Genomic DNA, 27,974 nt, shown 5'->3' with positions numbered 1-27,974 from the left:
GGCAGGGAGCTTACCTAAGTTTTCCGGCATCTGAGCCTAAGACTCCCTAGATTCTCAGATCGTAGAGATTTTTTATCTGTTCTTTTTCACTCGTGCAAGTGAGGACCATTGAATGTCAACTCCTCAAGATTCCAGAGAATCAGATTTTGTATCGACTCAAGATTTCGGATAACTTACAATTTTGTAAGAATTAGTCATCCAACAAACCAAAGTATCAGCGAAATTGGTTTGGAGCATCAAGATTCAAGGGGGATGCATAACGTCAACTATATATCTATCAACCTGACCTTAACAACATACATAACATCAATCTTACACCAGACATCATAAATTATAAATCAGTCTGTCAGGAGGGTGGGAACTTTAGTTCCCGGACTGGATGCACATTCTTATTCAACGCAAAACATAGAAAACCCGTCATTTCAATCTTAATCTGTATTATCCGGCTGCAATTAAGCAAGATATATACTACATAACTAGTGACATAGACCTGGGAAAATATACAGCTAGCTAGATAAGAACAGTTTAGCCACTCTTTGAGGTACTTGAGACGTTGGATGAATATTAGGACCACTTGATAACCTAACTTTGAATGCTTAGATTCCAAGACAATGTTGTAAATGGTGTCCCCCTTGCCCATCCTGATGTGCAGCAAGTGGTTTGTATAAAGTTCAACAGAATCTTCTTACAAACTGCTTCCAACAACTGTTAAAAACACACCAAATAATGACTTCCACGTAAAACTACGTAAGAGCATACTTAACTACAGTGAACTACATGTGCGGTTCCATAATTCTCCGCCTCCTACACTAGGAACAACTTAGTCTTATTCTGACTTTCTTTCTCCCACCATGATTTTCATTTTTGTGAAACAGGTCCAGATTCATTGATATAAAAGGTAGCAGTAACACACATACGATGGTCAAGACTCAAGAGTGCTATGCATTCATGTGGGTATAAATTTGATGTTGGGGGAATCTAGAGGTGATGAGAGCGATGGATTGGCGTATACGGAACAGTGCACTAGCAAAAACAAGGTTACAAGAGTAACTATGTACCCAACTCAAAACTACACTGGTATCAAAGATCTGTATGAGCATATAGCAAACAGGATTAACACTGATACAACATAAGAAAATACCCAACCCCCTAGTCACTAAACCAAGGAAAGAAATGAACATTGACATCTCTGATAAAGCTTAAAATTACTTCAGAAAATTAACTCTATGTTAAAAGGAAATATCTATTGGTCTCTCTCTCTCTCTCTCTCACACACACAGAGCCATTTAGGACAATGAAACACCAAGAGTGACATAATCATTGACATCCTTGTGACAGAAACCAACACTAAAATATACAGTATCTTACACCAGGACAAAGTTGTGCTGGTGGGTGGAAAGGATAGGTAATACAAATTTGAAATATTAGCAACCACAGAGTTATCAAAAATTTATTCAAAAAAGATCAGAGATTACCTCTTACATAAATATTTTAAGCAGTAATCAATGACAAGTATAACAGAACTATATATATATATATATATATCAATTTTCTATGGCAGCATACACCCCAATTATATAAACAAGTCAATTATGTCTACAAGCTGAAAATGCAGTCACTGTATTTATGTTTGGTATTGCAGGAACTGTTTCTTTATGGCCTAATGATTCCACACATCTGCATTACAAGGCACTGTACAACAGAATTCGTGGGAAGTAACATTTGTATCTACTTTCAGGCAGGATAAGGCAACATCGAGAGACTAACAGCCTATACATGTTTAACTGTAAAATGACAGGTTAAAATACCTATTTCTTTATAACATCGATTCTCCTCTTGTAATCTATTTTTCATTATCTGAAGCCTCTTCCTCCAATAGTTCAAACTCATCAACCTCCTTGAAATAGGCTCTCTGTTTCTCAATAAAATCTGATGGTAAGATACATTCTAGAGTATCTTGGTCACGCGGCATGCAACGTCTCTTCTGCAAATTTAAGTTTTACTTCAGATTAACAACACAGATAAGAATACGAGATCAAGCTCCAAAAATATTGAAAACTAAAGCAACGAAGAATTAGTAGATAGACCAAAAAAGCATTAACTGATGCGTGCTAATAAAATATTACAAGCTACAACAATTTTTTTGTCTCAGACTGTCTTGAAAACCGAATTAAAATGCGATCGGTCCAATAAAGTTTCCTCCAGCTCACAATCAGTCTGATAATAAAACTGAAATTAATGGTAGTACATAAATAATCACTGGGTGAGCAAAATCATTATGGCCAAGACCAATTATGCAAGATGTTGAGAAATAGTAATTTACATCTGTGAGCAGACAGTAAACAGTTGAACGGACCTTTTTATGCATCATATGAGGATCTGTACGGAATTCAGATGGTTCACTATCTCCAGATCCATTGAGCTCATTCCTAGGATGATAAAAGAACACAAAGAAAAGCATAAATACTTAAGAACTATACAAATATGTAAAGTTTTCGAGTACAAAATCTTACTATCTAAATTACAAAATTTCAACTCTTCTAATAAACAACCCATACTCAGCAAACTTAAAGAATAGGAAAAAATGGTCTGTCGCAAACCTGTAACTACATATGGGCAGAACCATGGACATAGAAGTGCAGATCTTAAGGAACCCCAAGAATTATGTTCGTTTAACCTATAATACTGTTATTTAGAAATACCTTTGCACCTAGGACTTATATTACAATATTAAAGGTCATGAGCAGCCAAACAAATTAAAGTCGAACAGAACTTTGTATACTACTGACATACTTATGGTGTTAGAGTCAACATTCTAGTAAAGACGATAGAGCCAAGAAGGTTACAAACAGCAGCAAGCTACTACTGGAATTTCAAAGAAGAATACAAAGGAATAATAAAGAAATTGTTTGATAAGATCAGAATATGTTTATAATATCCAGCACATTAGGTCAGTGAATGTATATTTTATCTGTACAAGTGCAAAGTAAATGAGCAATAAATTTGGGGGCTCTAAAATACCATCATGCAAATATGCGTCTCTCGAGATTAAATCTATCTCTAATCAAGCTTGAATCTACACTGTCCTTAGATATGTATGTATTGTTCCATTCCTTTTATTTCTGTCATTTTTATTCTATGCTTCCATAGCGTACAATGTCTTACAAACAAGTTTTAAATATTCTGACTCTTTCAGGCCTCAGCAAAACATAAAACCATGACCCTGAGAGTGACTAACATGTGTGCCAAGAGAGAGGTGTGTGAAGGTTACCCACCGAATATGTCTACCCTTAGGCAGAGGAGGAGGGCAACTATATGAAAAAGAGACCCCCTGACCTTTCTCCTTTCTTTTCTTCAGAGTCGGGAAACCTGCAGCTGTAACAATTGTTTTGCCTTTATCTTTTGTTTTAGCTAGAGAAGGCAAACAAGGCGTAGCGTCATTTTTCTTTCCTTTGTCCTTTGCACTCTCCAAACAAATGTTACCGCGAGACAAAGCAATACCTTCCCCTTCACTTTGTTGATTAAGCAAAGCATGATTACTGACATATCCAGCTACTCCCTTCGATTTATCCCTCGTTTTCTCTCCTGCAAGAACTTTGAAAGCTACATCAACTGCATTCCCTTTATCCTTTGTATTCTCCGCATAAGGAACAATAGTAGCCTTCCCTTTCTCCATTGTCTTCTCCACACGAGGAGCAATAATAGCCTTCCCTTTACTCTTTGTATTTTCCGCATGAGCGGGAATAGTAGTCTTCCCTCTATCCTTTGTCTTCTCCACATGTGCAGCAATAGTAGCCTTTCCTTTATCCTTTGTCTTCTCCACTGGAGGAAAATTCAAAGCAGCAGAATAAGGGATGCTTGTTCTTTCACCAATCTCTTGTTTCACTCGCATAAGAGCACCGACTGATAGACCAGCATCCTTTCTTTTACCCTGATAACCTACATAATGATGCTAGCGTTTAAACAAGTACTTTACCATTCTAAACATAACATCACACCAATTAGAAATCATGCCTTTCACTAAAACCTACAATAAAAATACAAATTCCAGACTATTTTTGCAACTTAAGTTCATTGCCATCTGTTACTTGTTAGTCGCTGGAGCAATAATTTAATCCACAGCTTATAAGTGCATTAAAAAAACTCTATCCACAACTATGCACAAACAATATGTATTGATTGTATTGTCTGCATCTATTTCATCCGAAAGACATGATAACTTCACACACAAAGCCATATAAAACTTTAATTTAGCAGCACTTAAAACATCAAAAACTGTAATACAGTACATATATATACAGTAAGCAGACGTAATTGCATGAACTCACACCTCAAATACAACAGGCATGAATTCATAAACCGCAGATTCACAAATGCATAAAATATAGCACAAATTCAATTCACACACATACATAAGATATATATATACACAGAGAGAGGGGGAAGAGAGGGGGGAGAGGGAGAGAGAGGGGGAGAGGGAGAGGGAGAGGGGAGAGGGAGGGGGAGAGAGAGGGAGAGAGAGAGAGAGAGAGAGAGAGAGAGAGAGAGAGAGAGAGATTACCAGGAACAGGGGTGTTGAAATTTGAGGAACCAATGCTGGAATCAGATAGATTAGAGCAATTAAGAGCCGGAGAGAGAAGTTTAGACCTGAAATTACTAGGTTTTTTCAATGAATTTGAAGAATTAGGGTTAGGATTTGCGGAATTAGTAAGATCCGACAGTGGCTTTCTCTTCTTCTTCAACGAACTCGAAGCACCCAATTTGCTGCTCTTGCTGTACCCTCTCTTTGCTGCAGCTTCAGCTTCCATTTTTACATATAGATACAAGTATGGTGTATGTATATGTGTGTAATTTTAGTTGGTGTAGTTAAGGTGATGTAGATTACTAGATTGCGAAGAGAATTGTTTGAGAAGATTGTTGAGGCGGGAAATTATTTGTGAAGATTGGGGGCGTATTATTGGGCTGAGTTTCACAGTTTTCATGGATTGGATTTGAGTGGGTTTCACAAATTTGTTACGAGAAAAAGCTACGCCAGCATTTGGCCCAATTTAATGAAAATATTCGAAATAATAAAACTCAGTGAAAAAAAAATCAATTTTTCCGGAAGAGATCTTTTATATTAAGGAGAGTGGTTGATCAAATTCATGGACGATCATACAGCGAGAGAACTGGAAATGCATCCGATTATGAGTAAGAGGATCCATGGTATCCGCAGCCCTGTCTGATTCGAAATCCATAGGGATGATTCTGTACTACAGTTCGGTGGAGAAGATTTAGGACATCTTTGGGAAAATGCACTCAGTGTCGTACCTAATCGAGTAGCTTAAGAATAAAATTATTTTGATTCAAACGTCTCTTCGTGCACTTCTAGGACCTAAGACGCTTAAAGAATCCATTCTCATAAATCAATCCTGAACTATGAGCCTCATGACACTGAAAAGACATCAGGAAAAAGGTTAAAGTAGGCGTTTCATATTTTAATGTTAGACTTAATCCAACAACCTTTGTCGATTAGTTGGCCTGAATCACCCTATATATCCTCGTGAGGAGAGATTTTGCCATCTTAAGGTGTATACTTTGATCATAGGGATCAATTTCTAGTCGCATAGCTTCATAATAATCGTGTAAAGCTTCCGCGTATTTTCCTTCAGATTGAGCTGACATCTGTTACGGTCGTCATTCAATTCAAGAATTAACATTCCAAAACCGTACATGATATTTTCATATGATACTGCTCAGCTTCTATGTGCATAAAAAAAATTAACTGAACCATATAAATATAACCGAATTGAAATTGAAAATTCATAAACTGAAACGTCTTAAATGGTTCGGTTCCAAGTTTAGGTACAAAATAATTTTACTTTGAAATTTGAAACGTTAATATATTAAAAAGTACTCGCTATGTTCCTAAATAAGAGTCACTTTTGAATTTTTTTCACGTAATTTATGTGTAAAAAAATATTTTTTCACATATGATTTTTCAAATTATCTTTTTAAGAATAAAATATAGATGTTTTTTTTTGACGAAATGCGAAGAATTTAATAAATAACTGAAATCCAGCCGAGACAAATCCTCGAACTGACAATTACAACCTGATTAATAAACAAAAAATGAGCTAAACATATAGTCGCTTTGTTTTCAGATCGCTTAACAAATAGAATATTTAAATTCTTTGAACCAAAAAGTATTACAATCAGATCTCGAAAAATCCAACCTACATCAGTTGTGAACATAGTAGCATCACAATCGACCTTCACATAAGCAGCAGCATCTGTAGCCCAATATTCAGAATTATCAGTTACATCCACTGATATTGGATCAAAAAATGACCCCATAACATGAATAATATTATGTCGTGAAAGGTGAGCTCTTGCGATATTTACCACCGTGTCATATTTGATACAAGCCATAAGGATCACCCAAAATATCATGTAACACCTTCTTGAAAACGTTACCGAAACACATAACGAGACACACAGAGACATCAAAACAAACACAAACATCCCAAAAAAATGGGCACAACCTTGATGACAAGGTACTCAACAAGAACTTACCCAAAAGGATTAGATCTTGGTTTTATTGATAAAACTGATAGATATAAGAGAAGATGGAAGAACGAAGATGATTAATCAGGAGAAGGGATGGAGGATGAAGAGCGAAGAAGTGGCGGCTAGAATTTCGGAGGTCGACTCTCAAAACTGCAAACCCTGTCCTTTAATGATTTTTAAATTAGAATAAAATCTTGACATAAAATATAGATGTTAAATTTATTAAATTAGTGTAAATTAACATTTACAATTTGAACTTTCAAAAAACTATAGTAAGTAATGGAAAAAGTACATGAGTATGATGAGTCAGCCGGTGAGAGTCTTTCTTCCTAAGGAAGCTTGCCTTCAATTTGAAAGCAGTGTGTTGTGCAAGCTTCGAACAAATGCAGCTGTCATTTTTTATTTTTTTTTGACAAATGCACGCTTATATGTCTTACAAATTAGTATCTGTCTTGATAATTATCGGGGTAAGCCAGAGTCGAACCCGGGTGCCCCGGGATAACAGAGGATAAAACTACAGTGTATGTGTGTATCTATGGCTTCTTACTGCAGTACAAAGGTTTTACTGTCTGAAGATGAAGCACGTGCGGAAAGTAACGTTACCTCGCCATAATGTGATATGCTTCCAATGCCAATAAAAAGTAACCCATCCAATAGTATTGAACATCCAAAAAACTTCAAAATAAAATGCGTCCCAAACGGTAGAAGCAAGCAAAGTGAGTGGCAGCGTGTGTATCAGCTGTAAAAAGGAATTTTTACAGTGTTTCAAAAGTAAAAAAACAAAGAAATGTGTTGTCTGCATGTGAGCTGTCTTGGAGCATTAAATGACCACATGCTGAAAACACGTGTCGGGCTCAGCAGCAAGTAGACTGAGTGGCAGATCCTGTAAATAGAAGAAGGTTTGAGGGTGGTTTCAAAACGGGGGTAAATAGTAAATACTATGCAGAACATGCAAGAACAACTATAATATACATAGATATCATGCACTCGAAATTCTCGCAACTATTTAAATCTTGACTTATATTTTCTGTTCTTCATTTTCGTCTTCAAATAAATCTGAAACTAATATTTTATAAAATTGAATAATCTATTTGCATAACAAATAAAAGAAATATTAAATAATCGCATATTTATGTAGTTGAAATCTTGCTGTCATTACATTATGTATAAATACTATACCTGGCAATTCGTGCAGATCGTGTACTTTCGTGTCGTGTACTCGAAGGCCAAACACAAAATCGACCCGTTTAGCGTTCGTGTATTTTCGTGTTGTGTACCTCCGTTTTCGTGTCGTGTTTCGTGTAAAATCGAATTTAAATATAAATATAAATAAATATATAAATTAATGTAAATATTAGATTTCTAGGCAAAAAATTTACAAAATATTATGAAATATATATATATATATATATATTTAAATCATTTACACTTACAATATTATAAACTATGTATTATTTTAAAAGAAAATATACATATATTTTTTATAAATATACATATTTATAATTAAATATTAATATTTAACTATTAAATTATATTTATTTCGTGTACCTCGTGTCGTGTCGTGTACCCGAAGGGTAAACACAAAACCGACACGACAGTCGTGTACCTTTTCGTTTCGTGTACTCAAAATGCAAACAAAAACACTAAATTTTCGTGTCGTTTTCGTGTCTTGTATTCGTGTCGTGTGAAAATTTACCGGATCTAATCTAATAAATACATAATTCAAGATAATGTGAAATCGGGATTTGGGCACCTGATCAAATTTACAAGTAGTATGAAAATGTTTGGCGAAAACCAAGTTGTAGCCAACAATAAAAAGAAACTAGCGGCTCTCCCTGCATCTGGTAATGCAGCCTTTTAATCTTTTATCATAATAAATGATATTTTTTAATATTATTTTTGTGCAGCATACCGACATTTTATTACCCAGATTTACTATAGTACAGGAAGGAGTATTATTAAAATCTAGGGGTAGCGCACTAAAAGTTAGAATTGTCTATCCACCGACCCACTGTTTATTTACAATCCCATCAACTTACCACCAGTGTTGAAGAGTTCAAGTTCACTATATATCCATATCCACCTCTCCATCTTTCTCAACATTTCAGTGTTTTTCATCATCTATTTGGCTTTTCATAACTTTTCTCATAGTTCATATAAGGAAATGGACTCGGTGAAATCTTGGGTTTCAGACCATAAGCTTACTAGCATTGGTGAGTACATGTTCTGTACTATCAAGTTTGCACTTGTCAGTATATGTGTTTTATTTCATGTGTGATATATGTGTTTGCAGGATCTCTATGGGCAGCAGGAATCGGAGCATCACTGCTTCATAATTCCCACTCAAAGGCTCCTCTTAAGCCTAGCCTGAGGCTCATCCATGCTAGGTAAACTGCCTTACAAACGAGAATCTGTTCGAAACTTCTCCCTCTTTCTTCATTTCTTTACGTTTTTTTTTGCATTGCTCGACAGTCGACACGCATTTTAAGGCGCATATAAAATATTGTTTCATAATTTTTTTTGTTTAAAAATTTACATACTAAATTTTTATTCTGAAGAAAAAAAAGTTCAAAATGATGTATTAAACTATATTTTATGAGAGTATTAGAATGCGTGCTAAGCTCTTGTCCCACAATATAAACAATTGAAGGGGACGGAGGGAGTAATACTTAATTTTCATGGTGAGCGAGAGTCAAATTCAGATGTGCCTGGATAACAGATAACAAACCCATGACTTGGGTTATTCAATCTGGCTCAACTTATTATTGCTCTCTTCATTCATCAGATTGTATTCATTCTGGTTTGAAAATGTGAAGTTATACTACTAAATATTGAGTGTTTGCTAATGTAGGATGCATGCACAAGCTCTAACACTGGCTGTGCTTTCCGGTGCTGCTGCATATCACTACTATGAGAAGTGTTCCAAGGAAGAGATGTCCGTAAACAATGTTTAATTCATCATCTTCCGGAGTTGGCTCTAATGATTCTTAATCTATTGCCTCTCAAACCTCACCTCAGCTCAATCCATCTCAGTTGCTCTGATGTATCAGCTCAATCGTCATTTACAAATCACCTAATTTGTTTAAGTATGTTTTAAAGGACTACTAGGTAGTCATATTGTAAATATTAGCAACTACTCCTACTATGCATGACTCTTCTAGCTTACCTTTGGCTAGAATATATTGTAATTCCCAGATTAATAAAGGCATTGCCATTTCTCAATATGTTAAGGGGCCGTTTGGTTGAGCTTAAAATAAGTGTTTTTTGCTTAAAGTAAAGAAGTGAAATATAAGTTAGAAGCAAGTTGAGACTTATAAGTGATTAAAGTGTTTGAGAAATAAGCAGAAGTCATGAAACAAAAGCTAGCATTCTCAGCTTTTTATAAGTGTTTCTTGACTTATTACACAAACAGTACGAAATAAGTGCTTCTAACTTATAAACCCAGAAGTCGGCTTAAAAGAGGTGGCCAAACACCACTTAAGTGTGTTGGTCTGAGCCAAGATATATGTTTGTATGCAGGGATGGATTTACAATTGATTTTTTTTCCTCGACACCATACAAATTTTCAGAAAACATATACTTTCAAATTTTCCAGAAACACTTCTATATATTTTATAAAATTTAGAATAATAATAAAATAAAATAAAGCGGATACATGTCCCCAGTACTGACCCTAGATGGCCCGTATGGTAACTTGAAAGTTAAATGAGCCTCCCGGGCATTATGTGCAAGAGGTCCTACTTCAAAAATGCTGCACAGGCCCATTACCATACATGAGAGAATCCACACGCACCAAATTACATGTCAAGCTTGCATTTCCGGCCCAATTAAAGATTCTACACTTTTTCGCATAACCAGCAGTTGTATTAACTAGCACTAGGGGTGAAAAAAAAAATCGTTTAACTCGCAAAACCGACCCAACCTGCCTCTTATTTCGCCGATCAAACCGAACTGTTCCAAACCGAGAAAAATAAGTAGGAATCTGAACCACACAACAGAGATGCATAGAGCTTCCTTAATACTTATCAAGTTTCATTAACAAGATTCATGACATGAACTTAAAATCAAAATTGAATTAATAATAATACAGATAGATTATTCAAAATGAATCGCGCTCAAGAGAGAACCAATGCTTAAAATAGAACCATATAACTAGATTCTGCTGCAGAACCCTATATTTTACATAGAATTTTAATATCTAAATCTAAATACATGTATTTTTTTTGCATCGTTATCCGTGTTCAAAAGTAATTTCAAAATATAATACATAAAGAAGACATTTTTTTCCTGTGCAATTCTGCTCCAGAATTCAAACTAATACTAGAAATAAGGTAAGGATCCTATGTCTAATGATTTTACGCATGACCCTATTAAAAATATATAACATAGAACTAAAAAATATATGTATACAATTCATTTCAAAGAAAAATGATAATTTTTATACGATTCAACTCGGTTCAGTTTGCGCAAAATTTAATTTGGTGTAAATTATGTAATTTCATGAAAGGGTGTAAATTTGTAAAGATAATCACAGTTTAGCTGGTATAAGGTTGTCTTGCCCTCACAAAAAAAAAAAAGGTTGGCTTGCACGGTCCTTTTCCACTTCCTACCCTTCCACCCACTATATTATTCTCCTCTAATCACTTCTTTCCTAAAGAATCTATTGTTTGTTTATGTAGCTTTTTCAATAGAGATGGCCAACCTATAACCTTTTGCAATTTTCCAGAGATGAAACTATCTCATTCTCAACCAGGTTACCAATACAACAATTTAGTCATAAAGTTGATACCATAATACCAAACGGACATGCCATCAAATCAAACCAAACCAAACATACTCGATATGCTATCATACTCGATATGCTATCGTTGGTCAGGGTCACAACACACAGAGTCAGAACTACAACAAGTTCTATTGGGATTAGAAAAAGAAGAATAAAAGTTAAGGGTATTAAAAATTTAATTAAATAATTAATAGAACATGTAACAATGATTGAGTTAAGTAATAAAGCTATTTGTTTACATTTAATTTGCACCCTACTTCTGAGGAGCCATTATGCAGCTGTTATGTCCACAGCATAAAGGCTGTTTAGTGGCCTCTAAACAATTATTCTATCTGTCTGAGTTACAAGTAATCAAAAACAAATTATAGATGCTTGTAATTTAAACATAATTAAATTATTAGGTAGTCTCAGAATAATTCAGTTACAACCACCCATGCATGTTGTTGACAATATATGGAATCACAATCACTGGGCTGATAGGATAGACAAATAAAAGTCTCCTCTCTGTTTGTTCATCATAGAGAGGAGATATCATATGGATTGTTCTATTTGCAGTGCTATGCCTTTCATTCTGAGGCCACCGCGGAATTCAATATGCGCGAGTTGTTATGAGGGAGCTAGAAGCATAATCGCCCTTACAAGCAAGCCGGTTGACCTCGATCAATCAAGCACAAAATCCGCAATGTTTCCACCAAGTTCCTCCAAGGTACTCCCCGGTTTTTGTTGATTATTTGAAAATCTCATACCGTGACTAGTTCCTGAGTTATAATTTAAACCCTCGACCTCTGGTAAGCGGAACGAGGGAGATACCATATGACTAACAGGTCATATTTTTGTTTTTTTGTTTAGGGATTTGGAAATGCTCTGAAATGGTTCAAGGAAATGAAGGAGATGGAAGAGGAGTTGACAGAGAAGATGACGTTTTTAGGAGGGTTTGTTGCTGCTTTTCGAGATGAATTGCATTCTGATATTCAACTAAAGCCTGGTGATCAAGGACCTTCCATACCTGCACACAGAGCAGTACTGGTAATTCCTCACAATCAAACCCCGTAATCAAGTCTAAATTTTATTTATACTTTTAAATTATTTATAAGCGCGACCAGATAGCTCAAGTGGCAAGGATTTATCTCTTGTTTCCTTGTCCAAAGTTTGCCGAGTGCAGATTTTCTTAGGGTTAATAGACTAAAACATTACTGAACTAACTCAAAATTTGCAATTGGGTTACTGAACTCAAAAAACTTTCACTCGGTTATGAGTTAGTTCGATTATGTTTTAGCCTATTAACCCGATTTTCTTACAAGGACTTATCTATTGTCTAATTACATTTACATCTCATTTAGGCAACGAGATCGATTATATTCAAACACATGTTAGAAGCCGACGGATGCAAAGCTGCAGCAAGCGACACCATAACCCTGCCCGAATTGAACCACGAAGAACTTGAATCACTTCTCGAATTTCTCTACAGCGGACACTTGTCCGAAGCGAAAGTAGAAAAACATGTGTATGCATTATCAACCGCAGCAGACAAGTACGAAATTCCATTTCTACAAAGATTCTGCGGGCAGCAAATGCTGAGAACATTAAACGCGACAAATGCTCTGGATGTGCTGGAAATCTCGGACAATTGTTGCAACCAGAGTTTGAAAGAAACTGCATTAAGTTTCATTGTTAAGAACATGGAAGATGTGGTTTTCACGTCGAGATTTGATGCGTTTGCTCTCAGGAATCCGCATTTGACTGTACAGATTACGAGAGCATCTTTTATGGATATTAAATATAGACGAAATGGAGTTGTCAAAGATGTATAGAGATCAGTTTTTCATCTTTTTTTCTTGCTGTAATCATATGAAAAATTAAACTAGAATTATTTATTTGTTTTATTTAATTATTATTTTTATATTCACGCATATATTTAACAAAATCGATATTTTTCGATAAAAACGAGAGAGATAGATAATGCGGCTGTTTGGGTAAGTATAAAAAAATTGACTTCGAAGTGGATTAGAAATGAGAAGTAAATAAGTTAATAAAATGTTTGAAAAAAAAAGTCGAATGTTTGACAGAGAAGTTAACATTTTTAACTTGTTAAAAATATTATTATTTATTTACACAAATGAATTAAAAAAGCACCTAAAAAAAACCAGAAGTAGAAGCTCATGTGAAACAAACAGGCGCAATACTTGAGGTACGGAGCGAACAATTTATTTGAAAAAGTCTCACATGATCACATAATCTTTTTAAAAGATTTAGAAAAATGTGAGTCATTTGTGTGTTCATGGATCTTGTCGGAGAGGACTTTATCAGGCCCAACAAGCCCAATATATGTTAATTTACTGATCTTTCAAACTGTCAAGAACAGAATTAGTTAATTGTGGCGGGAAAAGTGGTTATAAGTCAGAGCTCACACCACTAGTTGGATTATCACTTTTGTAGTCTCAATTTTCTATCTGTAATCTTTCTGTTCTTCCTCCATTCTCTGTAACAACTCTGATTCTTAATACATTTCTATCTTTTAGCTTAACAAGTGGTATCAGATCTCGTTCGATTCTTCGGTACAATGACGAGTACAAGATCAAGGTCATCAGAAGATTCATGGCGCGAGCTTGAGAATCGAATTCATGAAGTCAGTACAACTTGCCATAAGCAGATTGAGCAAACTACGTCTGCAATGGAGTCCAAGATCATCAATAAGATTGATCAATTGGTTTCATTAGTTACCAAATGTGATGCGAAAATCGAGTTGTATAACTCAACAATGGAGGATCGCATTCAATCAAAGATTGGGGGAGTTCTGAAGGGCTCCAATTTCGTGAAATCAGTAGGAAGGGATGGTACGATGTTGGTGGATAAATCTCCACTTCTGCAGACACCTGGAAATCATTCACAATCTAAAGGCGATAGTGGAGTGAACACAGGAGAAGGGACAATGAAATGGCAGTTTCGTCAACCACGAATGGAGATTCCAACCTTCAGTGGAGAAGAACCAAAATCTTGGATTCGTAAGTGCAATAAGTTTTTCTTGATTAACCAGAGTTTTATTGATGATAAGATGAAAGTAGATTTTGTAGAGATGTTTTTAGAAGGAAAGGTGGATGTATGGTTTCAGAGTCTTAAGTTGATTCTAGGAACTGTTTCTTGGCTTGAATTTTGTGATGCTTTGATTAAAAGATTTGGGAAGAAGGGAGGTTTAGATGAGCAGGAAGAATTTAATAAATTGATTCAAACTGCTAGTGTTCTTGAATATGTTGAAAAATTTGAGGAGTTGAAATCTGTGGTGCTAAGTAGAAATCCCCAACTGAATGAAAAATACTTCATCTCTAGTCTCATCTCAGGGTTAAAAGGGGAGTTAAAACCTATGGTGAGGTTGATGAAACCTAATACTTTGTTGGATGCCATAGAAATAGCAAAATATCAAGAACAAACTGTGGAAATTCTTGTCAAGAAATCTGATAACAGGAGAACAGGAATTAGTACTAAATGGAGTGGGGATGATAAGAAAAATCTTGTTTCAGAAGTCATGAGTAAAGAAAAAGAGAGTAAGGCAAAAGACAACTTCAAGAAAATTTCTCCAGAGGAGTTTCAATACAGGAGGAACAACCATCTTTGCTACAAATGTGGGGAAAAATATGCTCAAGGGCATCAGTGTAAAAATCAGCAATACACATTTATGGTAGTAGAAGATGGTGAAGCTGATCTGTTGAAAGAAGTTTTAGAGGAAGAAGAAGAAGGAACTGTGACTGAAGTTTCTCTTAATGCATTATCTGAAAAGTTAGCAAGAAAGACAATTACATTGGAAGGAGTAATACAGGAGCAGAAAGTAAAAATGCTAACAGATACTGGCAGTACATTGAGTTTTATTGATAATAGAGTAGTTAACAGGCTTAAGTTGGATAGAAGGAAGTGTGAGGGAATTTCTGTAAAATTAGCAGATGGAAGAGAGGTAATCAGTGAATTTTATGTACCAAGAGTTAAATGGAGGGTACAGCAATATGAGTTTGATTTTGATCTCAGGATAATTGACATTGCTGGTTGGGATATGATTTCAGGAGTAGACTGGTTAGAGCAATTCAGTCCAATTTTGTTTGATTTCAAGAAATTGTATCTCAAATTAAATGCAGATTCTGAGTCTGAATCACAAATGCTACTAAGTGGTAGAGTGGAAAAGGCAACAATACAGTTGGTAAGAGGCAAAGATCTGCAAGAAATGAACAAGAATTTGGCACAAGAAAAGTTAAAGGAGAAGCTGTATACAACAGCAGAAGACAAGCAGGAAATTCCAGGTTTAATTTCTTCTTTGATTGAGAAATATGCCAAGGTTTTTGAGATTCCTTTAGGATTACCACCTAATAGGTCTGTTGATCATGAAATTCCTCTGCAAGAAGGGGCTGTTCCTTTTAAACTAAAACCATATAGGTATCCACATTCACAGAAGAGTGAAATTGAGAATCAAGTTCAACAAATGTTAGACAGTGGGGTTATTAAGAATAGTAATAGCCCATTTGCATCTCCAGTTCTATTAGTTAGAAAGAAGGATGATACTTGGAGGTTTTGTGTGGATTATAGACACTTAAATAAGTTGACAATTAAGGATAGATTTCCAATACCAAATATTGATGAATTGTTGGATGAGTTACATGGAGCTGAAATTTTTTCAAAATTAGATCTGAGGTCAGGATACCATCAGATTCTAGTAAAACCAGCAGACACATACAAAACTGCATTTCAAACTCATCATGGTCACTTTGAATTTGTGGTCATGCCATTTGGCTTGATCAATGCTCCTGCTACATTCCAATCCTTGATGAATCAGGTTTTTAAACCATTTCTAAGGAAGTTTGTGTTGGTTTTCTTTGATGATATACTGGTCTACAGTCCTAGTGTGGAAATTCATGCTCAGCAGTTGGAAATTGTTCTGAATTTGTTGGCAGAAAATGATTTGTATGCAAAACAATCCAAGTGTACATTTGCAGCAACTTCTGTGGAATATTTAGGACATTTAATATCTGCAACAGGAGTAAGCATGGATCCAGATAAAATTGCTAGTGTGATTAATTGGCCAGTACTAGATTCTGTTAAAACACTAAGAGGGTTTCTGGGGTTATCTGGATATTATAGGAGGTTTATTAGAAATTATGGCATGATAACTAGGCCATTGACAGATTTGTTAAAAAAAGAAGGATTTCAGTGGAGTGAGGAGGCCACAACAGCTTTCAACACTTTGAAAAAAGCTTTGCGTGAGGCTCCTGTGCTGGCAATGCCAAATTTTGATGAACCATTTATAGTAGAAACTGATGCCTGTGCTACTGGCATGTGAGCTGTTTTGATGCAGCAAGGGAAGCCAATTTCTTATCTCAGTAAGTCATTCAATAAAAGGAATATGGGATTTTCTGTGTATGAGAAGGAATTGCTGGCTTTGGTTTTGGCTGTCACCAAATGGAGGCATTATTTAGTGGGACACCACTTTCTCATAAGGACAGACGATCAATCTCTTAAGTTCTTGCTAGAACAGCCACTGCATACTTCATTGCAGTATAAATCGTTGTCAAAATTATTGGGGCTGGATTATGAAATACAATACAAAAAAGGGGTGGAAAATACAGCAGCAGATGCACTGTCTAGGGTGGAGCATGATTCTGATAATAGATCAGTGGCAAGGGTGACAGCTATAACAGAAATACAACCTATTTGGTTACAGCAAGTAATCCAGAGTTATGAACAGGATGAGGACTGCCAGAAAATAATATCTCAATTATTACTGGATCCAGCTGCTATTACTGAATTTCAATTTGTTCAAGGTGTTCTTAAGAAACAAGGCAAGATTTATGTGGGGAAATCTGGTGAAATCAGGAAACAAAAAATAGAGGCATTACATAACTCTTCACTGGGAGGACATTCTGGTCAGAGGGCTTGCCTGCAGAGGCTCAAAATTGCATTTTACTGGCCAGGGATGAAGCAAGATGTGGAAACATTTATAAGGAGCTGTGAAGTTTGTCAAAGATACAGGAGCGAACATGTGTTGTCACCTGGATTGTTACAACCTTTAACAATTCCTACCACACCATGGAAAAATATATCCATGGACTTTGTTGAAAAATTACCAGATTCTGAGGGTGCTAATGTATTATTGGTGGTGATAGATAGGTTGACAAAGTATGGACACTTTATAGCACTCAGTCATCCTTTTACTGCAGAAGAGGTTGCCACATCTTTCTTGGATCACATTTTTAGGTTACATGGATTGCCTGATGCAATTGTCTGTGACAGAGATAGAATCTTTACAAGTAAATTCTGGACATCCATGTTTGAGAAGCTTGGAGTAAAATTGAATTTCACTTCAGGTTACCATCCACAGAGTGATGGTCAAACCGAAAGATTAAATCAGTGCTTAGAGGCTTATTTGAGATGTTTTGCTGGAGATAGACCATGCACTTGGAAAAAATGGCTTGGAATGGCAGAGTATTGGTACAATACATCATTCCATACTAGTATGAATATGACTCCTTATGAGGCTTTGTATGGAATCAAACCAGTAACTCTTAATATGGGGAACCTACAGGACATGGTGATACCAGTTGCTCAAAACTTACTCCTGCAAAGAGAACAAGTTTTACAGCAACTGCAGGATAGTTTGAGTAAGTCTCAGCAAAGAATGAAATTTTATGCTGATCACAGGAGGACAGAAAGGCAGTTTCAGGAAGAGGAATGGGTGTTTCTCAAGTTACAGCCATACAGACAGAAGACTTTAGCTACAAGAACTTGTTTGAAGTTGTCTGCAAAATTTTTTGGGCCCTTTCAGATACAGGAAAAGATAGGAGAAGTGGCATACAAACTCAAGTTGCCAGATTTTTGTAGAGTTCATCCAGTGTTTCATGTGTCATTGCTCAAGAAATACATTGGACAGACTCCAGTAACAGCAGGCACATTACCAGAATATGATCAGGAGGATATTATGATACTGGCTCCAGAACAAGTACTGCAGAGAAGGGAAGTTTGCAGAGGAAATCAAAAGGTGGTTCAGTGGCTGATCAAGTGGAAGGAGTTGGATATATCAGAATCATCTTGGGAAGATTGTCAGATGATTTCTAGTCAGTTTCCAGATTTTAAAGCTTGAGGACAAGCTTTTTGTTAAGGGAGAGCATTTGTCAAGAACAGAATTAGTTAATTGTGGCGGGAGAAGTGGTTATAAGTCAGAGCTCACACCACTAGTTGGATTATCACTTTTGTAGTCTCAATTTTCTATCTGTAATCTTTCTGTTCTTCCTCCATTCTCTGTAACAACTCTGATTCTTAATACATTTCTATCTTTTAGCTTAACACAAACACAACCTAAAACAACGTAAGCCCATACCCAGGCCCGGGCTGTCTGCAGATACTTTGAGCATATTAAGGGGTCATTTGGTAAATCTGAATGAGTTATATCTGATTGATTAATATATATAAATAATCTGAACCAATAAAATATCTGAATGATGAATAATAAATATTGTTTGGCATAACATTTTAATAGTGTCTGAATGATGTTTTTTCTTAATTTTATTCTTTAAAAAGACAAATTTGTTTCAGCTCATGTATAAATGTCCCTCAAATATTATTATTATACTATTAGATAGATATGACAATTATTACATAAATTTTAAGAAAAAATGTTATAAAAAGACTTTATCAGATAAATTAATAAATAATGAAAAATTAATTTTTTGACTTCATGCAAATTTTATCCATAAAATAGCTAATTTATGAGTTATTAATTATTTTCACACAATTTAAAATAGTATAAAGAGCAGCTGGCCATAGATTAACTTGCATAAGCCGAAGTGTTGAACTGATAATTTAAGATTTAAAGAAAGAATGGCTCAACTATGGGTCAGCTATTTATGAATCGCTCCGCTCTAAGCCTCTAACACAAAAAGTTACCAAATGGAATGAATCGCCTGAATCGGTAAGTTAAGCTGATTAAGCAGTTATTCAGAAGAAAACAAATGAGGCCTAAGACATCTTTCCCCTCGTACCCCTCTTATCACGTCAGAATTAACCAAACGACTGTTTTTTTGATAAAAACGAATCAATTTATTAATCAAAAGTCATACGGCATCTATAAATATAATCAAAATTGGACAGATCCTGAATTATATCGCTGTTGAATCTTTCCTTCTTGAAAAGACAACTAAGCGAATTGAAGATGATTTGAATATATGCACTCGTATTCACCTGATTGGTTTTCAGCCGATTGGCTTTCACCTGATTGTTCTGAACAATCGACCATAGATGCGATTCCATAATAACCTTCAAACCTGAATCAAACCCATGAAAATCATGCCGATCTATAACCTCGGTCATGGAGAACATCAAAACACACCAAAACAAAAACCAACTCTGTTGACAAACCAAGCTGCATATGCTCACGAAATGTAGAAGACAATGTAGAGAGCAAAACAATTGTTTCAGTTATGTAAAACTTGTAGAGAAAGACAAGTAAAGAGTCTGTTATATACAAGCACATCCTAACAAACTTTCAGTTGTGTAACAATGACCATATGACCCTTAGCTATATATGAATATACTGTTCTATCCTTCAACACGCCCCCTCAAGCTGAGCTGGAGGATTGACAGCTCCAAGCTTGGACAAGAGATAAGATTGCTGATGAGCTGACAACTGCTTACTTAGGATATCTGCAACTTGTTCAGTAGTAGACACATGTTGTGTGTGCATCTCTCCAGACTTAAGCTTGTCTCTAATGAAATGACAATTCATTTCGACATGCTTTGTACGCTCGTGAAGGACATGGTTAGCAGCCAGAGATATAGCAGCCTGATTATCGCAGTACAATGCAGTAGATGGTAGGTCTTTGATACCCATATCCTTCAACAATGCATGTAACCAAGTTACTTCACATGCAGTCATGACCATTGCACGATACTCTGCCTCTGCAGTTGAGCGGGCAACAACAGCTTGCTTTTTACTTTTCCAGGAAATAGGAGAAGAGCCAAGCAAGATACAAAAACCAATTGTAGACCTGCGTGTAGTAGGGCAACTAGCCCAGTCACTGTCACAAAATGCTTGTAGTTGAACTGCAGAAAATGCAGCCAGCAAAATACCCTGCTGTGATGTGCCACGTAAATAACGAAGCAGTTTCTTAGCTGCCTGCATATGTGTAGTAGTGGGCTGATGCATAAACTGACTGAGCACATGTACAACAAACGTTATATCCGGTCGAGTGACCGTCAGGTATATCAATTTTCTCATCAGACGCTGATACTCACTTGAATTCTGCAATGGATCACTAGTATGTGGTGTAAGCTTCAAATGATAGTCTAATGGCACCTTAACTGACGAAGCTGTGTCCATATGAAATTCTTTCAATAAGTCCACGATATATTTGTGTTGTGACACAAAGAACCCAGCAGTTTTTCTTGCAATCTCTAAACCAAGGAAGTAGTTGACGGGCCCCAAATCCTTCATATGAAATGTTTGAGACAGCATATTCTTGAGGTTATCAATTGTAGACTCACTGTCACCAGCAATGAGCAAGTCATCTACATATATCAGAATAAGAGTAGTAGAGGACTCTGTGATCTTAGTGAACAGACTAGCATCATTCTGAGATGGATTGAAACCCAATGAAATGAGTGTATCTGACAACTTCTTAAACCACTGTCGTGGTGCCTGTCGTAAACCATACAGACTCTTAAGCAACTTACACACCCATTTTGCATTTGCTTTTGCTGTTGAAACATGCTGTTGTCGAGTTGTTATTCTGCTACCAAGTAAAGTGTAGCCCAGAGGTAACGACATATACACATCTTCATCAAGATCTCCATACAAAAAAGCATTTGTCACACCCATTTGAACAGTGGTCCAATCATACACAGCAGCAATAGCTAGTAAAGCACGAACTGTAGACATCTTTGCCAACGGGGCAAATGTCTCTTCGAAATTCACCCCGTATTGTTGTTTACATCCAAGCACTACTAATCTGCTTTTATAGCGTTCAATGCTTCCGTCAGGCTTGAATTTTGTTTTGAACATCCATTGACTCCCTATTGCTTTATTATTTGGAGGTAACTCGACGATTTCCCAAGTGCCATTGCGTTCTAAAGCATCCAGCTCAAGGTTCATTGCTGCAACCCAATGGTCATGAAGCACTGCTTGGGAAAAGAATTTGGGATCTGCAACATGAGAGATTGTAGCTTGAAAGCAATGAAACTCAGAAGAGACTTCACAAAGAGCAGACTGAGCAATGTTTGTTGCTTTGCTTGTGACAGATGAAGTGTACTTCTTTAACCAAGATGGAGGCTTAGTGTTTCTCTGAGACCGCCTTGGTGGTGGTAAAGTTGTATCAGGTTGTGAAGCACTATCAGCAGGAGTGGTGTTGTGTGATGTTATGTTATTAGTTGGAGGTGGATGTACAGCCACAAAATCATCCATATCAACATACACAGGAGAAGGAGGCGGCATGGAAACCGGCAGAGGATTCATGTATGGTTTTGAGTCTGCAGAATTGAAAGGAAATAAATCCTCATGAAACTCTGCATCTCTGGAGACAAACATATTATTGCTGAGAAGATTGAGAAATTTATATCCTTTTTTCAAGCTAGGATATCCGAGAAACACACATGGTACAGCTTTTGGTGCAAATTTATCAGTTGTAGGTTCAGGATTTGCCACCATGGCCAAGCAACCAAACACTCTAAGGCCAGTGTAATCAACCTCTTCTTCAAACAACAATTCATAAGGAACCTTGTTATGTAGTGCAGCTGTTGGTAATCGATTTATTATGTAGACAGCTGCCATCACACAATCACCCCAGTATGCTAAAGACAATCCAGACTGAAATCTCAAAGCTCTAGATAGCTCAAGAATTTGACGATGCTTACGCTCTACTCGAGAGTTTTGTTGTGGTCTGTACGGACAAGAAGTCTAATGAACTATGCCATGTTTCTTATAGAATGCAACAGCATGAGCATCAGAAAACTCAGGAGCATTATCCGAGCGCAAAGTCTTAACAGAAGATTTAAAATGATTGGCAATGTATTGCTGGAAAGTGACAAATCTCTCCAAGAAATCAAACTTGTCTTTTAACAAAAAAAATCCAACTCATACGAGTATGATCATCTACCAGTGTAAGGAAGTAACGAAAATTACCCCTTGTGCACACTTTGTAAGGACCCCATGTATCAAGATGGACAAGATCAAATGGCTTAGAAGCACGGCTTGTACTCTGGTGATATGGAAGCTTAGTGAATTTAGCAAGAGGACAAGTAATACATACTTGAGCAGCAGAGTCAGTAGATAAATGCTTGAATTGGGCATGTTCTTCATAGTAGTTTTTGAGACATGTCCAAGACGCTTATGCCAAAGAGAGAAATCATTGTAAACAGCAACATTGGACCTGCTCTCTAATGGATCAATAAAACAATACAATCCATTATCAATAACACCAGTAGCCAAGATGCTGTTGCCAACATTTGATAAAATGATACACTCAGTTGGTGTGAAAGTAGCATAACATCCATTATCTTGAGCTAGCTTCCGAATAGAGAGCAAATTGTGATTAAATGTTGGTACATAAAGTACATCTTTCAAGAGCAAGCCATTTTGCAGAGTCAAATTGCCAATGTGAGTGATGGCTGCTTAACATCAACAAGACCATCCAGGAAGGCAGTTGTATGGTCTGTTGCACCTGTATCTACTATCCATTTGTGAACATAAGTGGTAGCAGAAGTCAAGCAACAGGTGACCATGCCAGAAAATGACTCATCAAGCTCATCATCTGTATTAGTATGAGGAATCAGTTTTAATAATTGCTGTGGTTGTTGAGAAGTCAAAGTCACATTATCCAAGGTATCAGTAGCTGCTAATTGAGCACTGTTACTCATACGCTTGTTGTCAGACCATTTAGGATGAGTAGATTGCTGCGTGGAGAGAGGTTTAGCACTAGTTTTAGACTTGTGCTTATCATGCCACTTATGATAACCGATTTTTATCCAGCATCGATCAGATGTGTGACCTTTTTTGTGGCACACAGTACACTCAAACACCTTCCCCGGACCTGTAGTTCCTTGACTAAACATAGCAGCACAGTCAAGATCAGAGGAATTCTCAGTATGTAACACTTCTCGTTAAAATTCTTCTTGCTGAATCGCAGAACAAGCAACTTCAACGGTTAGAAGAGGCATCATCATCATTAATTGACTACGCTGAGATGCATAGACCTCATTCAAACCATTTAGAAATTGAAACAACTTAGCCTCATCACGCAGAGTATCAATTTTCCTCAACAACGCCTCAACATCAGGTGTAATGACGGCGACAGCAGGCAACACATTTAGACACTCAATTTCATCCCAAATGCCAGTTAATTTCGTATAATACTCAACAATTGTTAACTGATTTTGCTTCAATTCAAACAAATCCTTATTTAATTTGTACTTTCTCGAGCCATTAGTGAGCATAAAACATTTTTCCGAAATAGTCCAAATCTTAGCAGCAGAATTAACATACAGGATTGAGTTACGAATTGATTCAGAAACATTATTGTGAAGCCAGGATATTACCAAATTATTGCAAATATCCCACTAAGTAGCATCAACAAGATCCGTTGTGCTTCTCAAAACGCTTCCAGTCACAAACCCTAACTTGCGCTTTGCAGCAAGTTGAATCTCAAAAGACCGCTTCAATGAACGAAAATCACTCGCACCTTGAAGCTTTGAGACGATAATAGACGTAGGTCCATCCGAAGGATGAAGAAACAAAGGATTCTATAAATCACTAAATGTGAATCGAGCACCGGCAGCCATGGAAATGAAGCTTGAAGAACACACTCGATCGTGAAACAACTCTCAGCGATCACAAATTAACAAGAGAATGAAAACTCTACACTTGATCTGCATATACAACGCTCTGATACCATGTTGACAAACTCAAGCTGTATATGCTCACGAAATGTAGAAGACAATGTAGAGAGCAAAACAATTGTTTCAGTTATGCAAAACTTGCAGAGAAAGACAAGTACAGAGTCTGTTATATACAAGCACATCCTAACAAACTTTCAGTTGTGTAACAATGACAATATGACCCTTAGCTATATATGAATATACTGTTCTATCCTTCAACAAACTCTCACAAGAAGGAGAGACTACCAAAACCCAAATAAATTGAGAAATTATTGAAAGGAAAACAACCCAAATAAATTGGGAACTTATTAAAAGGAAAACAAAATTTCAAATAAGAAACGGAAAAAAGAAATCGGGGCTTTCCACCCGTGAAAATCGATGGAAACCCCCTCAAAAATTTATAATGAAGGCTAGGGTTCGAGAGGGAGAGAGAGTTTTAACCAAACACTACTGTTAATTTCATGTCAAATTTACTAAACACCGCAATTAATTTTGAGTTCAAATACCGACCACACAACTTCATCTTAATGTTAGAATTTTCACAATTAGCTTAACGTCACAATACCCAGCTTCAACATCAAGAATCTCATAATTTATTATGATCAAGTGTACATTCGACTCTACGAAAGTCCGAACAATTAAGTGCATGTTTGGCTATCGCCACTTCTCACTTCCTTCGACAAGAAATCCGCTTCTATTTTTATTGATCCGTTTGTATAAAAAATCAGAAAATACTTATAAAAAATTCAGAATGCTAACTTTTGTTTTAGGACTTCTACTCTGTTTCCAAACAGTTTAATCACTTATAAGTCTTAATTTACTTCTCAATACTAGTCCACTTCTTTATTTTAAGTAAGAAGCAATTTTATTTAATTTTATCCAAACAACCCATAAGTTATCTGATTAATGACTAAAGTTAATTTATACTCCCTCTGTCCGATTTTAACTGATGTTTGATTTTTTAACACGTATATTGAGATGTAAGAAAATAATATCTACACTCAATAAAAAAAAATTCAATTCCTTTATCAAACAGTAGAAGTTTAGAATCTAAACTTTATATTAAATAACTTCTTTTCTCAAAATAAAAATTATTTATATAGCTAGTTGTACGGTGTAAAAGAGTATTGCAGAAACATTTCGCTGTCAATTTCAGCCGTGGATGTCCTTCAATCTTGTTCTAATCATGCCTCCTCTTATTCACGAGTAGTAGCCATAACAAAAAAAGTTAAAAAATTAAACAGAAAAAAATATGTCGAGAAGGCTAATATATGTGGCTAGTGTGATCGAACTTCATAAACCATATTTACATACAAAGAAAAAACTTACTGCAAATCACGTTTTGCGTGGCCAAAAAAGAGATTCTCATCAAGACATAAAATAAGTGTATGCTATTTTAAACGATTTTGATCCAAGTTCGCGCTCAAGTTGCCTCATCATGACCAGCTAAATTAAGCTCAACGTACTACGTGAGCAAGGAATGCGCAAAGATCTTAATCACCATCATTGTTTTCACTCCATTTCCGAATGGCATCTGAAACGGCCAGTTTAACTGCTTCAGCATCAACAATTTCTCCATTTTCATCCTTCTGCAAATTATTTGCAGAGATTCGTGCAAATTTATTTTATCATGTAGGGATATGATCAGCCAAAACTCCAAAGAAACTCAAGTATATTAATGTCCAATCTACTCCCTCCGTCCCTATTTATCTGTCCACTTTGGAAGTAAAAACTTGTCCCTATTTATCTGTCCATTTATATAACAAATAACCAAAGCAAAAAATTTCATTTAATAACCTGAAGAGTCAAACTGATTCATCAAATTTGTATTGGATAATGAAGTAATCCCACTAGTATTTTCCTACAATTAAGGCATTAAATAAGGGTATTGATGGAAATTTCTTATCTAATTTAAATTTTCTTAATATGCGTGAAAATGTTAAAAGTGGACAGATAAATAGGGACGGAGGGAGTAATATTTAGTATACCAGATAAGAACCAATAACATGCATGCTAATTACTACTCCCTCGGTTCCATTCAAATTGTATACGTCATTTTTTGGCACGTTGTTTAAGACTCGTTTAAAATATAGCTCCATTGTATATTTCTAAATTATTTTTTTCTGAATAAAAGTTCGATTTTTAAACTTTTTTCTAGAAAAAAAAAACATTATGAAACTATATTTTATAGAAGTGTCAAAAGACGTGCAAATATGAACGTTTAGGATTCACCGGGACTGAGGGAGTATATGTTCTTCTCTTCTTTGAATAACAAATAGACAACTTTATATATCTTACCTCTTCGCCAAAAGCTTTCAGTCGAAAACTATCTGCGCAAGAAACCCTAGCCTCCATAACATCAAGGCCAAGTTCATCGAAAACTTGAAGTATTAAAACAAGCAAACCTGGACAATTCTTTGCCGAGTATATATTCACCAGAAAACCAGTTTCTAGTGGTTCTACTAGAACCTGCAGAAAGTAGAGAGAAAAGGGAACAATCGATTGTTCCCTTTAAATATCATTTCCAAAATGATCATAAAATTAAATTATATATATAGATAATCCCTGTAAATAAGGATTAGATATATTAATTATATCACCGGTAATTTCTGGGATCAAGACAGGTAGTTGGTTGAACTAGTTACCTCAGGCCATGAACCGTGTCTATGCCTTGAAGATTCCCCGGTAGTGAGATCTTGATTCAGCCTTTCCACTTTTTGTTTAAGTTCTTGTATGTACTTTGCTGCATCTAGCACGATCGAGTTTTCTCTTTGCTGTCATCGAGATTAAGAAATATGTAAACGGATTCTGTCAAAAACATCCGAAGCTAAATTGATATATAGAGTAGTACATGAGAAACACATTAATCAGTCATATTTCCTATTTCCTTTCCTTTTCTTCCTTCTATAAAACTAAAAAGAAACTTATAGAAGAGCGTGTTAAGATATAATATCAGTTCATAAATCCTCATCTTAACACGAAATATTAGGAAAAATAATGATTGAACTTAACATGGAATTAAATTGAACTCGGTTTGGTAGAGGTCGAGTTCATTTTGTATAATTGCATCTTGATTCAAGGATCTACTTGTGTGCGTGTGATGATTGATGATCAATAACCTGGTGTCGAAAGACTTACTGAACGAGACATTGTAAGGGAACGAAGTAGTAGTAGCTTCTCATGCAGAGCTGCAGAAGCTTTCTTTCTCTCTTTAGAGTTCTTCCCTCTTCTATTGCTGTGTGGTCTTGGGTCCATTGGGATGGCTACTGATAATTTAAATGATCATTTTCAAGGCTTATTACTAGTCCACAACAAATAACATGCCAACAACGAAATATGATCTGTATATTGTGTGAATTACAACATTAGCCCCTAGGGTAAAAGTTGCCTCCAAACAAGTGATTCTCAGTGTTCACTATCAATAGAAAATCTAGACATTGACTGTTTAAAAGTTTAAATGAATAAATTTTAAGAAACTTTAACTAAAATAGAGAGTCAAGTTCCACGGATTCCTCATTTCATTGGAGTTTGGAGTTCACATATGTTCAGCGTAATATATAGATTAAAATATTTTGTAAATGTATTATCTTGCAAAACATGTTTCACAAATATATATATCATTACTTCAATAAAATCGTACAAATCTCTTATATTTACAAACACAATGTGTATGTTATGCAACATGAACATGTATGTTTTGCAAACTAAGCATGTTTTATAAAATAATACATTTTATAGTGTTCTA

The 27,974-nt window shown here is 35.9% G+C and overlaps 3 protein-coding genes across 4 annotated transcripts; 1 reads left to right on the top strand and 2 right to left on the bottom strand.

Moving 5' to 3' along the window:
• Positions 1-283: 283 nt before the first annotated feature.
• Positions 284-5,233, bottom strand: LOC108200100 (uncharacterized). 2 transcript variants are annotated; one of them, XM_017368165.2, is made up of 5 exons: positions 4,562-5,233; positions 3,276-3,939; positions 2,357-2,429; positions 1,809-1,984; positions 284-705 (listed from the first exon to the last, which is right to left on the bottom strand). In XM_017368165.2, the coding sequence occupies exons 1-4, from the start codon at positions 4,806-4,808 to the stop codon at positions 1,844-1,846; spliced, it is 1,125 nt and encodes a 374-aa protein (XP_017223654.1). In that variant the 5' UTR covers positions 4,809-5,233; the 3' UTR covers positions 284-705; positions 1,809-1,843. The 2 variants fall into 2 exon arrangements, with proteins under 2 accessions (XP_017223654.1, XP_017223653.1); XM_017368164.2 differs by lacking the exon at positions 284-705 and having other exon boundaries at positions 1,591-1,984; positions 4,562-5,230.
• Positions 5,234-11,633: 6,400 nt separating this feature from the next.
• On the top strand, positions 11,634-13,234 carry LOC108198063 (BTB/POZ domain-containing protein At3g56230). The gene is made up of 3 exons (XM_017365845.2): positions 11,634-12,038; positions 12,182-12,358; positions 12,673-13,234. The coding sequence occupies exons 1-3, from the start codon at positions 11,868-11,870 to the stop codon at positions 13,141-13,143; spliced, it is 819 nt and encodes a 272-aa protein (XP_017221334.1). The 5' UTR covers positions 11,634-11,867; the 3' UTR covers positions 13,144-13,234.
• Positions 13,235-25,722: 12,488 nt separating this feature from the next.
• LOC108198062 (transcription factor SCREAM2) lies at positions 25,723-27,484 on the bottom strand. The gene is made up of 4 exons (XM_017365844.1): positions 27,368-27,484; positions 26,875-27,003; positions 26,528-26,698; positions 25,723-25,818 (listed from the first exon to the last, which is right to left on the bottom strand). Exons 1-4 carry the CDS (start codon positions 27,482-27,484, stop codon positions 25,723-25,725), a joined length of 513 nt encoding a protein of 170 aa, XP_017221333.1.
• Positions 27,485-27,974: the final 490 nt, after the last annotated feature.

The sequence above is a fragment of the Daucus carota genome, chromosome 8 (genome assembly GCF_001625215.2).
Source record: "Daucus carota subsp. sativus chromosome 8, DH1 v3.0, whole genome shotgun sequence".
In the NCBI taxonomy this organism is placed as follows: Eukaryota; Viridiplantae; Streptophyta; class Magnoliopsida; order Apiales; family Apiaceae; genus Daucus; species Daucus carota.
Note: the sequence above shows the minus strand (reverse complement) of the source record. Positions and strands in the feature narration are given on the sequence as shown.

What these genes read in the sequence shown, in the direction of transcription:
- LOC108200100 (XM_017368165.2), bottom strand. Translation starts at nt 4,808, where the DNA reads ATGGAAGCTGAAGCTGCAGCAAAGAGAGGGTACAGCAAGAGCAGCAAA. An exon ending in CCTAAGGGTAGACATATTCG is followed by an intron (nt 2,430 to 3,275) that starts GTGGGTAACCTT and finishes TTATCATCCTAG; the next exon opens with GAATGAGCTCAATGGATCTG. An exon ending in CTCATATGATGCATAAAAAG is followed by an intron (nt 1,985 to 2,356) that starts GTCCGTTCAACT and finishes TTAAATTTGCAG; the next exon opens with AAGAGACGTTGCATGCCGCG.
- LOC108198062 (XM_017365844.1), bottom strand. Translation starts at nt 27,484, where the DNA reads ATGGACCCAAGACCACACAGCAATAGAAGAGGGAAGAACTCTAAAGAG. An exon ending in CCCTTACAATGTCTCGTTCA is followed by an intron (nt 27,004 to 27,367) that starts GTAAGTCTTTCG and finishes TCTCGATGACAG; the next exon opens with CAAAGAGAAAACTCGATCGT. An exon ending in TGAAAGCTTTTGGCGAAGAG is followed by an intron (nt 25,819 to 26,527) that starts GTAAGATATATA and finishes AATAATTTGCAG; the next exon opens with AAGGATGAAAATGGAGAAAT.
- LOC108198063 (XM_017365845.2), top strand. Translation starts at nt 11,868, where the DNA reads ATGGATTGTTCTATTTGCAGTGCTATGCCTTTCATTCTGAGGCCACCG. An exon ending in TTCCACCAAGTTCCTCCAAG is followed by an intron (nt 12,039 to 12,181) that starts GTACTCCCCGGT and finishes TTTTTTGTTTAG; the next exon opens with GGATTTGGAAATGCTCTGAA. An exon ending in CTGCACACAGAGCAGTACTG is followed by an intron (nt 12,359 to 12,672) that starts GTAATTCCTCAC and finishes CATCTCATTTAG; the next exon opens with GCAACGAGATCGATTATATT.